The sequence below is a fragment of the Heloderma suspectum genome, chromosome 10 (genome assembly GCF_057233095.1).
Source record: "Heloderma suspectum isolate Gila_16-S chromosome 10, 16-S_ref, whole genome shotgun sequence".
Lineage (NCBI taxonomy): Eukaryota > Metazoa > Chordata > Lepidosauria > Squamata > Helodermatidae > Heloderma > Heloderma suspectum.
This window is the reverse complement of record NC_139467.1, coordinates 19,156,503-19,169,143: the sequence shown is the minus strand read 5'-3', so window position 1 is coordinate 19,169,143 and position 12,641 is coordinate 19,156,503. Positions and strand designations below refer to the sequence as shown.

The window sequence follows — 12,641 nt, the reverse complement described above, 5'->3', positions numbered from 1 at the left end:
ACATATTTGGGTTTAATTGTTGTGAACTACCCAGACAGCGTCAGCTATTGGGCGGTATAGACATCTAATTAATTAATAGATCAGGGATGCAGAACCTCAGGCCCAGGGGACAAACCCAGCCCTCCAGGCTTCCCCAGAAGACCATGCCCCGTCCCCTGGCACCATCCCATTTCCCCCAACAACAGACTGTGGAGTGGTTTCCTGGCTTTTACAGAGTTTTTAACCTATCCTAAAAGGTTGAAATGCCTCTCCTAAGGGCTTGGTTAGTTTAGATTCAAGCAGTAAGAGCTTGAATCTAAACTATGCTAGTATTTTTTTGTATTTTGGCCCTGCCCCTTTTGCCTTTGGTCCCACCCACCACTGTAATGCAGCCCCCGAGAGCTTCTCCAAAATGGAATTCAGCCCTCAGGCTGACCGGAGTTCTGCACCCCTGGATTAGATGGACAAATAATCTGAGCTGGAAATATAATAATAAAGCAGCTTCCCCTGTAAGGGTCAGGCCTCAGCCCAAGGACCCACTCAGAGAGAGAGAGAGCGAGAGAGCAATATTAAACACCCTTCCCACTTCCTCATCCTGGCATGCCCTTCCCACAACCCAAGATGTGCACTTTGCGAGGCAGAGAAAAGAGGAGGTGATTGGATGGAAAGCGGGTGTGTGTGTGTGTTTCTTTTACCCTTTGGTGCCTCATAACTTTTTCCTTGTGATGGCCACCACTTAGCTGAGGGCTAAACTAGATGTGACATTATTCACGCTGTTTGGCCTCATTTGTGTTTGGGTGTTTTAAGAAATAGCCAGAGGCGGGGGGGGGGGGGGAAGGTTGCTGAGCTGGGGGCAGGGGGGGCTTTAACCCTTTGCCTCCATCACAGTCCCTATCTGAATGAGGGGGCGCCCGCACCTGCTATTCCCAATGGGAGAAAAGCTCTAAGGAGCTTTTTCTGACACGCACAACCTTTCTTGCCTGCTTTTAAATGCGCTCTTAAGGCATTTTTTAGTCAGAGCCTGTGATTATGTTTTTTTTAATTTGCTATCTGCTGATACTGTCTGCTGGTGATGCTTTTTAAAAACTACCTTTTGATCTATTTTAATTTGTTTTATCGTTACAATTGATTTTTTTAAAGTTCATACATATTTTTATTTGCAAGTTGCTTTGAATATGATTCATTGTAGAATAGTTAAGTATAAATGCTGAAATAAACAAACAGAACCGTCTAAAACCATGGGTCCCATTCTGTTTTGTTTTACCGAAGGACTCAGAGTAGGTGGCAAATATTTTAACCTAAAAATCAGGCCCCACCCTGGTCATTTTGTACCTGAGGCAGAAAATCCAAATAGCGCCCACCCCATCAACTAACATGGCCTACAACCAAAGAAGAAGTTCTCCCATCAAGACCAAGTGACCCGAGCAACCAATAAGGACTTGGCTGGTTCTATATAATTGTTTCTCCAGAAAAGGTTCCTCTGTCTGATAGGCTCCTCGGATCAAGTAGCCATGCAGGCTCCCTTCCCTTGCTTCTGCAGTCTTCCAAAATTTGTCTCTCAGCCTGTCTTAGACCGTGTCACCTTCCCTATAACCTGACGATTGGTCTACCTCGGACCATGATGCCTACCTCTGGCTCTTCACACTCTTGGTTGCTGCTTCAGGGCTTGACCTATGCCTGCCTTGGACCACTGCCATTTTCCTCTGACCCTACTGGGCTTTGACATGGGCAAATTATGGTTACTGCAAAAACTGTGCCTACAAACCAGAATTGGAAACCATGGTTTGAACTGGGTTGACAGTCCAGTTTGGAGGCGGGGCTTGCTCCAGCATTAGGCAGAGCGAGGCAGTTGCCTCAGGCAGGAGATGCATTAACCCTTTGACGTGGTTAATGTGGGGGCGAGCTTACCGGCCTAACCTGCAGTCCACACCCAGACCTTGCTCTCCAAGTAATACACTTCTGACTGTGAAGCTTCCACAACACCATTCTTTATTGATATTTATGTGAGAGGAGAGTACTACTCCTGAGGAGCCACACACAGACTGCCTGGCTCCAAAGCCTACACAAACAGAATGGACCCCACCTTGTTTGAAGGAAAACTAACAATTTTTTAAAATATATATATATATATATACACACCCTGCCTTTCTTCATAATGCAGACACAAGGCAGCGAACGAAAACCAAAACAATATCACAGCATAATAAATGCTGCTCTGGGAGCTTTTTCCTTTGAAGAACAGGGTAGAAATACTTCAAATAAAACAAAATGAATGACAACAAAAGAAAAAAATTAAATAGAAGAGCAGCTAATTGAAACAATTCAGAGCAGATAGCAAGCCAACAAATCCTAAAAGGCCTTAACTAAAAAAAAAAAAGGTCCCCTAAAACAGAAATGCCTTAAGGGTGCATGTTTAGACAGAAAAAGTCCTACAACTCACAGCATGCCCCAACCAGCATGCTGGGAGTTATAGGATTTTTTTTCTGTCTAAACATGCATAGGATTGCACCCTACGTGCCTAAAAGCAGGTGATAAGGGGGCCAACACTCTGGAGAGATTGTTCCATAACTGCGATGCCCCAGTCAAAAAGGCCCTTTCTTTGTTCCCGCTGACCAAGCCTGAGGCCAGAAGAAAAGGTGTCAGAAGCTGAGCGGAACAAAGTTCCCAAACGGTACATGCAGGGGAGAAGGCATTATCTGCAGGCGTTACCTGCCCCCATTTCACCCTACGTCCCACCCAATGCCACCCCCACTGTACCTTGTTATTGCGAATGAAGCTGCGCCCACTGAGCGGGTAGTTGAGGGGGGTGCTGGGTGGGGGCCCCGGTGGAGGGGCCCGCTCCACCGTGTTCTCTGAACCCTTCTCCACCATGGTCTCCGAGGGTGGCTCTGGGGGAGGTCGTGGGGGCAACTGCAACAGGCGCTTCCTCAGAGATGGGGAGCTACTTGGGGTCGTACGTGGCGAGGTGGTGCCAGTGCTGGAGGAAAGCAGAGAAGGAGAGTTAAGAGCTGAGGCCCAGATCAAACTCCTCCACTCGCTGATCACCCGCTCCCCAAAGTCAGGATAAAATGCTCAAGCAAATTTCTGAGGGTGTTAAGAGCTGAGGCCGAAATCAAACTCTGCCACTCCCTGATCACACGCCCCACAAAAGTCAGGATTTTATAGCCTAAGCAAATTTCTGCCTCTGTCCCTTCATTCTTCCAACCCTCAGTAGAACGGTCCCATCTTCCTTTCACCCGCTAACCACCATCTGGCTTCTTCTACAACACTTAGGGCGGACAGCTCTAGACCTTGGGAGGGCTTGTATCTTTAAGAACTGCACAGGATTTCTTTGTTACATTTATATCCTGCCTCTCTTCTAAGGAGCTCAAGGCAGCATACATGGTTGTCTGTCCCCCACTTTGTCTTGCGAGGTAGATCAGGCTGAGAGAGCATATACGACTGCACCAAAGTCACTCAGTGAGCCTTGTGACTGAGCAAGGATTTGAACCTGGAACTTCTAACCCAGCACTCAAGGTGGTGAACACAGGAATGTGGCTGTGTACATGTTTCCAATTGGTTGTTACCTCTGACCTTGTTAAGGGTATTTTCATGTGTTTCAAGTGATGCCCCCCATATTGTATATTTTTAATAATTTTCGCTCATTTTTAACAAGTTATTTTGTTAATTTTGCAGATGACACCAGTGGTAAACTAGAGCTGGTGTATTACATTTGGCTATTTGGACTGAAAGGCCAGTTACTGTCACTAAATTTGATATATAAGAATTGGGATTATTACAATTATTATCTAGGAAGACCATCTATGGCTGAATTTGTTATCTATCAGGTTTGCCCAGAGTTGTTATCGGTAGGTGTTTATTTCATATGATAGGATTTGTGTATACTTGTCTGTTTTTAATTGTTGTTACTGAACGTGTTACATAAACTTGGGAACTTCGTAGTTTTCCATTTTTGAATATTATACAACCTGCTTGTTACATGTACCTTGGCAACCTGAGAGAGTACGACCGGCCCAAAGTCACCCACTGAGCCTTATGGCTGGCTGAAGATTTGAACCTGGATCTTAGTCCAAAACTAAATGCTGTGTACACAGGTGGTCCAAGGAGATCTCCCATCCAGACTCTGGCCAGAGCCAGCTCAGCTTCAGCAAGGCAGCTGTATCATCTGCCCTCCGACCATGTCCTACCACCTCAGGCAGCAGATGATGGTTGGGGGCAGCAGTGTCAGCCCCCCAGCCATTCCCCTCTGTCTGAGGACAGAGCTGTGTGTGTAACCTGTGTACCCTCTAAACTAATAACATAAGAAGAGCCATGCTGGATCAGACCAAGGGTCCATCTAGTCCAGCATTCTGTTCACACAGTGGCCAACCAGCTGTCAACTAGGAACCCACAAGCAGGACTTGAGTGCAACAGCACCCTCCCACCCATGTTCCCCAGCAACTTGAGGCCATAAGCATACTGCCTCCGTTACCGGAGGTAGCATGTGGCCATCAGGACTAGTAGCCAACTAGCCTACTGCGCTCAGGTGCAGTGGAGGTCACTGTCTCAATCCCAACATTAAAGTAAAACTCAACTGCCAGTCCAGTCAGCTTCTGTACGTGTGTGGTGGGGGGGACCATTTTGTCCTTTGCCTCAGCCTACGAAATGTCTTGGGCCAACTCTGCCTAGGACATGGAAAACTCTGCAGGTTCAGCTTCTCCCCTCACTGCTGGACTATAAGGAGAAAGCCCATATTCTCCCTTCTGTGGAAGTCTTAAAGATACAGAAACCCTCTTGGGACCCGGGCCTGGCAACCCTAACAATACCATAGCTGGTTTTTCCGTTTCCTGTCTAGCAGAGGCTATTACTAGAGCTGAGGAATGTAAACAGGAAGGATCCCACTGATGGGACGAAAGGAGATCCTAATCCCCTTCTTGGGTCACCTGAGGAACCGCCAGAGATTCCAAGGGACAGTCATATGGGAAGCGAATAGCCAACTGGTGTCAGGATCTCTGGGCACACACTCAGTCCAGCCAAAAATCCAATACACACAGTGAAGGGCTGAGTGCCCTGCCTATGGCCCGGAATGTATGAAATAATATGCGTTAAGTCCCAATTCATAAAATACTTCCACATCCCCAAAGAGGGAGAAGGGAGGATGTGTAAAATGCTTATGCCTTCCCAAACCTGGTGCCCTGCCCACTGGCTGGGAATGATGGGAGTTGTAGTCGAACACATCTGGAGAGCACCGGGTTGGGGAACTACCAAAGACGATGCCCTGCCCATTTGCAGTTTTTCTAAGCAGTTGTTTTGTGTGTGTGTTTAACATTGTTGCCTGATTGATTGGGATGTCCTTTTAAGTTGACCAAAAGGTTTAAAATAGATTTTTAATTGACATTCCACTTATTTATTTTATTTATTACACTTCTAATCTGCCCAATAACTAATGTTCTCTGGGCGGATGACAAACAGTTAAAAAACTAAAATGCCAGATAACAGTTAAACTGTTACTTTTAATAATTATGGACCTGTGAGTGAAACAGTAGGGTGTTAAGATGCATTACACTCACAAGATCATTTAAGGCTACAGTCTTAATCACTTAAGAGGGAGTAAGGCCCATTGGAAACAGTCGGCCTTACATCTGAGTAAACATGCATGGTTAGGCAAACAGACACTAGGGAGAGGGCTTTTATGGTAGTGACACCCCAGTTATGGCACAGCCACCACAGAGAGGTTCTCCCGGCATCACCCTTGGAGGGTTTTCAGTGCCAGGAAACGGAACAGAAAGAACCTTTCTGTTCACCTAGGCCTTTTAAATAATTCATGTAATCTGTGTCTCACCATCTTAAAATCTGTGTTTTAATTCTGAGATTGCTGTGAATTTTGTTTCTTGTGGTTTTTACATTGCTTTTGATTTTATAGGGTTTTATTATTATTTTTGTATTTAAATTGGGTTTTTCATTTGTTTATGTTGGGGGAGACTTTATGTTGGGGGCGCGCGAGTGTCATAAATAAATAAAATAATTAATTGTGCTGGATTTAATTCTTCTTTTTTAAAAAAAAAACCAAACACCTTTTTTCCCCATCCTCCCAATCAAAGTGGTTAGAATGGTAAAAGGGTGGGCATTTTCCCACTCCTTCAAAGCTTATTACATGCAGACTGGCATATGGAAACTATGTTTTAAGGGTTTAATCCATGCTAAGGAAGTAAAGAGAGTGTACTAGAGGAAATAAATTAGTCCAGAAAGATTCAAATAGAGTAAGAGAGCGTGATCCTATGTAGTGACCACTAAGCTGCCCATTTAACGTCTTTACAGCCATAGGCAGCAACAAATAATGCTGGGTCTGGGAAGCAGGAACCAAAACATCACATCCTAAACATAGGTTTGTGTGTGTGGGCGGGGGGGATCAGAAATTCTTAATGTGGGACTGGGCAGGCTGGTAAATAGCTATTCGCCTGACCGCCTATGATAATCACCTCTAGGCAACCAAAAGCTTTTGTCAACTGGAACAGAACTGGCTCCCCTCACCCCCCCGTCCCCCGCCATCAACATGCCTACAAATAACTAATACCACTATGTTGGGGAAAGAGGGGCAGAAAGGGTAGTCAACATTTTTGTGGACGTGTCTGAAAAATTGGTATAGGGGATCCAGGGACTGGGTTACTGGTGTTTACCACATTCATATCCCACCCAGCCTCCAAGGAGCTCAAGGCAACATACATGGAGCACCCCCGTTTCACTCACACAACAGCAGCCCTGCGAGGTAGATTGGGCCAAAAGATAACTGGACCAAGTTTACCAACTGATCATGGCTGAGTGGGGATTTGAATCTGTGTCTCCTCAGTTCAAGCCTAAAACTTCATCTACCACTCCATCATGCACATACAGACCAACACATCCCAATCTAGCAGGGAACTTACCGGCCACCCAGGGATCTGCCCTGTGTCCTGGTGCAAACGAGAGCAAGGAAGAAAGAGAGGGGAGGGAAATTCATGAACATAAGAAATTGGGGAGCAAGAAGAAGAGAAAGAAGAACACTCAAAGAAGATGAGAGCAAGAGGGAAATCTCTGTAGGGCTGTTCCGCTCCCTGCTGTCTATGTACATCACACTCTTATTCTGGCCCTCCCTCCCCGTTTGTCCTTTCCAGCCAGCTCCTTACAGCAGGTGGTTATGTTACATTGAACAGCTGGGGTGGGGTGGGGTGGGGTGGGGGCATACACACAGACCAGTGTTTAAAAAGATCTCCCCCCTTCCCCTTCCTCTTCCCGCTGTACTAAAGCCTCTTCAGAAAGAGCAGTTCTATCTAACCCACTTTTCTGTCTGTCCCACCACACACACACAATCCGTATTAGCTCCTCTGGCCACAGGTGGTTGCTAAAAAAAAAAAAACACTGGCTCTTTGCCCAAAGAGCTGAGGTGTGAAGTCTTATGTTCCATGATACATACATATCCTGCCAACCAACCCCGTTCACAACACCACTTGGTTCCATGAACTGAGTTTCCATACTTTTCTCTGTACTAGAATTGGGTCATGCTATCAACAGTTGACACATCCTGCCACAGATCAGCATCAGGATCTCAAAGTCAGGCTGGCCTGGCTTTCAGGATGTTGGCATCCTTGCTGAAACCTTAAAATGGCGCTGCCGGCACCATCATCAACTGAGTAACCCTAGAGTTCCTGCGACTCTTGTAACAAGCCCTTCCACACACCTGGCGTAGGCTAAAATGTCTTTAGCAGTTTGGAGAAGAAATGAGAGCGGTTTTGCTGATATATCCTCCCCAAGAAACCATTACACACCCTACCCGTCCACCCGCTCTTTCCGCAACATCCAAATCTGACAAAGCTACATTCTATGCAAAGTCCACCCAAAATGGGCGTCTCAATCTCAAGCCTGCCTTGAAATCTTGAGAGTTCTAAACAATGTGGCTTAAGATTTTCATTTGCCTTATGTTTTACTCTAACCCAAATCAGTCATTCCTAAGTGTCCCGCTGGTCCTTCCACCCCAAACAGAATCAGGCCCGGGTGGCCTCTACATGGCAGAAAAGCCCTGCTATATCAGACCAGAGGCCTAAGTCCTGCTTCCCACAGTGGCTAACCAGAATCCTGTTTCCCACAGCAGTTAACCAGATGCCAAACATCTCCATTGACACCTGTGCTTTTTAATTTGTTTATCAATGACTGCACTTAGGAGTGAGCCTCAGTGAGACTGCCAAGGTTGCTGATGACACCATATTATTCAGAGTGGTTAAAACGAAGAGGGACAGCAAAGAGCTCCAAAAAGGTCTCTCCAAACTGCAAATGGGCAATAAAATAGCAAAAGCGGTTCTATATAAGTAAGCGTAATGTGACGCACATTGGGTCAAAAGATCCTAGCTTTGCATAACTTCACTGATGTGGTCTGAGCTGGCGGGGACTGATGAGGAAATGGTTATTGGGGTCATGGTGTAGAATAAAAACATTGACTCATTGTGCAGCAGCTGTGGAAAAAGGCAAATTCCATGCTAGGGATCATTAGGCAACAACTGAAAATAAAACTGCCACTATTGTAATGCCTTTATACAAACCTATGGTGTGACCACACTTGAAATGCTATGTACAGTTCTGGTCAGCACACCTCATCAAGACTATTGTAGAGTTGGGGAAGGTGCAGAGAAGGGCAACCAAAATGATCAGGGGACAGGAGCAACTCCCCTATAAGGAAAGTGTATAACATTTGGGCCTATTTCGTTTAGAAAAAAGACAAGTACGGGGAGACATGATTGAGGTGCATAAAATGATGCATGGTGTGGAAGAAATGGATGGAGTGAAGTTTTTCTCTCCCCCTCATAACACTAGAACAACTCGGGATCATTCAATGAAGCTGAATGGTGGGAGAGTCAGGACAGACAAAAATGCATAGCTGCGCTATGCTTCTTCTTAGTACGTTGTTGAGCTATGGTGCACATCTTTCCCTTGTCCCAGATAAGACTGGGCAATAATCCACGGAAGAGGAAACAGGATCAAAAAGTGCAGCTGGTGGAGATCCACGGAGTTCCCACACGCTACCCAGAGCTTGGTACTTTGATTAGAAAACCAAGGACAAGCAGGAAGCCAAGCAAGAGATTCTGATGTAAATGTTCCAAGAGGCTAAATTTACATGGTGCAAAAAGCACTGGGTGCTTCTGTTTAGGATTCAGTTTGGGTTCTCGGGCCGTTTTTCCACTTTCATGGTTTAAGCACAGAAGGAAAAGACGGGGCTTCTGTCTTCTGCCCAAACTGGGAGGAAGAGAAGGGAGCAAAACCACCATCAGCTTTGCTGAGGCCTTTGGCTCCTCCTCTTCTAGAACTGTTTTCCATTCTGGCTGGTTGTTTTAAGACCTTTGCAACATTAAGAACTGGTATCTGTTTGCCTCCCCCCCACCCCCCAGTTTCAGTCCCGTTTCCTTTCGTGTTGCTTCTTTTAGATTGTAAGCCTGAGAGTGCAGTGATCTTTCTAAGTTTGGGGCAGGGGGTGTTCTTTTTTTGCTTAAGGGCAGGGTAAAAATGCTTCAATTAAACAAAATAAATATTCAAATAAATTTATGCTGTGGTTTTGAGATCATGTAAATTGAAAGCACTTTAATTTTACGCTGTGGTTTTGAGATCGTGTAAGTTGAAAGTTTAATTTAAAATGTAGCATTGAAGGGAGAGCTCAGGTTTGATTCACACGTTATCGGCGTCACTTGCTTGTTGGTGTCTGGGTCTGACCCCACACAGGGTGCAGTCTGAAGATACATGCTGCAGCTACTTTGCTGAAGCGAAGGAGGTTTGAGCCAAAATATCCCTTCTAGCTTGCACACTTCAGCTGAGTATAATTTGCTATAGTTTGTGTCTGCCTATTCATGAATGTAGCAGATGGAGCGCTTAGAACGGAAGGACATGTCGCTCTTCTGCCCCACTACTGTTACTGGGAATTTGTTAACATCCAGCATGGGAAAAACATGAGTCATCCCTTAAGAACACTCAACCTAGACGCATAATGAATTTGAGTTTCTTTTCATTATCCTTCTTGTTTTTAAAGTTAAGACTGTTGCACAGCCTAATCTACACACACAGCAAAACCAGGTGACACAGAACCCTGAAGTGGTAAAATAGGCTGAAGTAGATCAGCTGGGAGGAGGGGTGGGGGTGGGGAGAAGCACATCTTTTAATTCTCCTGTCTGCCAAAATTCCCTGCATGCAGAAAAGCAGCATGCCAGATGGGTTAGGCTAGAAACTTTCTCAATGTGCTAGTTTTATACTTGCTGTGAGTTATTCACATAGGGGAGCATGCCACCACCACCCAAAAAAAGGCACTCCCCATGTGCAGCGTGAAGTGGCACAGTCCTCCCTACCACCCTAGGACTCTACCACCCCATTCCGCTGCATGTCTAGACCAAGCCTGAGGGCTCAGCACAACACAGCCCCCATCTGTCTCCCAGTGTGATGGGGCTGCAAAAAGGCAAATGCTATTTTGGGTTGCATTAATAGAGGCATAGCTTCCAAATCCCGGGAAGTACTAGTTCCCCTCTACTCAGCACTGGTTAGGCCTCATCTGGACTACTGTGTCCACCACACTTTAAGAAGGATGCAGACAAGCTGCAGAGGGTTCAGAGGAGGGCAATAAAGATGATTAGGGGACTGGAAACAAAGCCCTATGAGGAGAGACTGAAAGAACTGGGCATGTTTAGCCTTGAGGAGAGAAGACTGAGGGGAGATATGATAGCGCTCTTCAAGGACTTGAAAGGTTGTCACAGAGAGGAAGGCCAGGATCTCTTCTCGATCATCCCAGAATGCAGGACACAGAATAATGGGCTCAAGTTCCAGGAAGCCAGATTCCGGCTGAAAATAGGAAAATCTTCCTGGCTGTTAGAGCAATATGACAATGGAACCAATTCCCTAGGGAGGTGGTGGGCTCTCCCACACTGGAGGCATTCAAGACGAGGCTGGACAGCCATCTGTCAGAGATGCTCTGACTTGGATTCCTGCATTGAGCAGTGGTTGGACTTGATGGTCTTATAGGCCCCTTCCAACCCTACTATTCTATGATTCTAAATGGATGCTGAAGAGAGCACAGGCTCAGTCCGATGCCCCACAACCAAGCTGGGCCTCAAGCACAATGTGATGTCAAAGAAAAACCCACTCCTCCATCTCTGTGAGCAGGACAGAGTCATGTCAAGAACTAATTCTGTCTAGCTATCCGGGACAGCCAAAATCTCTTGGTTGCTGATCTCTTCCTTCACAGAGCTCAAAGTGGCATCTGTTGGGAACCCTGGTGAGGCCCGAACCTGCTTAGCTTTGGCAAGCTTGCTGTGTACTCTGTACCTTCAGACCATGTACTACCTCAGTGGAGTCAGATACAGACAGGGGGAAGCACCACAAAACCAACAACGTGTGAATCAGACCTGAGCACAACCACAATTGTTAATTTTTAAATTAAAGTGCTTTCAGCTTACAGGACTTCAAGAAGTATTTATTTCTTTGTTTGTTTAATGTATAAACTGCCTTCCTGCCCAAAAATGGCGCTCAAGGCGACTAACAAAACACAGATTAAAAACAAAATCTTAATTAAAACACTGCATAAAAATAAATAAATTAATAAACACAACAAAGCACAGGGAAAACACATCCCAGTGTCAATGTACAGAGATTCCTTGCTTGGGCAGAAGAAAGAAATCCAGTCTTTTGCTTCCTTGCATAAACCATGAAGGGAAGAAGATGGCCTGAGAACCCAAACAGAAGCATCCAAAGCTTTTGCACACCATGTGAGCGCAGCCAGTCAAAATATTTGCTGAAGAATCTCTCGCTTGGCTTGCTGCTTGTCCTTGGTTTCTGATTCAAAGTACCAAGTTCTGGGCAACTTGTCGGAGACCAGATGGCTCTCTGCCAGCCGCACTGTTTGACCCTGCTTCCTCCTCTGCGGATGATTGCTGGGCCTTATCTGGGACCCACAGGCCCAAACTCTGTAGGGAAACAATATGTCAGCTTCCCAGGGCACACTGAAGCCCCACTGAATTAACTCCTTGTTGCCCTCGTATGGCCAAACAGCTCAATTCACCTCACAATCAATATTGGATGCGGTTAGGCGATGGTGTAACTAGGACCAGGACAGCAGAAGACACACAGGCATGCCGGGTCAGCTCATCTAATCATTGTGAACCCCTGCCCAGGAACCCTATTTTCTATTATTAATTATGATTATGATTATCATCATCATCATTATGATTACATTTATATCCCGCCTGTTTTCCTCTCGCAAGGAATCCGAGGCAGCTCACAAGTCCTCCTCCTCCCTATATTATCCTCACAACAACCCTGTAAGGTAAGTTAGGCTGAGAGTCAGTGCCTGGCCCAAAGTTACCCAGTGAGCTTCATGGCCGAGTGGGGACTAGAACCCCAATCTCCCGAGTCCCAGTCCAACACTCTAACTGCTACACCACACCAACTCTCAGACAAAGCCAGACACAGAGAAAACGATTTGCATGCATTCTGGGGGACATCCCTTCACGAGGACTCTTTGATACAAGGCTCCACATCTGCCCCTCTAAAACAGGGCCAGTCCTACCAACGGGCTGAAGACGCTGGGCGGGCAACAAGGTGTGATAGGACAGAACGCACATCCCCTCTGCACCGTCCAGGCTAGCCTGATGCTTTCAGTTTCACCGGAGGACGCTGACCTG

General features: G+C 46.1%; 1 protein-coding gene across 3 annotated transcripts in view; it reads right to left on the bottom strand.

Moving 5' to 3' along the window:
* The window catches only part of GRAMD1A (GRAM domain containing 1A), a 49,993-nt gene that overhangs the window by 32,623 nt on the left and 4,729 nt on the right, over positions 1-12,641 (bottom strand). For all 3 annotated transcript variants that reach the window (XM_084815403.1, XM_084815401.1, XM_084815402.1), the window contains exon 2: positions 2,737-2,956. In XM_084815403.1, the coding sequence (XP_084671529.1) occupies positions 2,737-2,956 (220 nt within the window). The remainder of the gene's footprint in view (positions 1-2,736; positions 2,957-12,641) is intronic.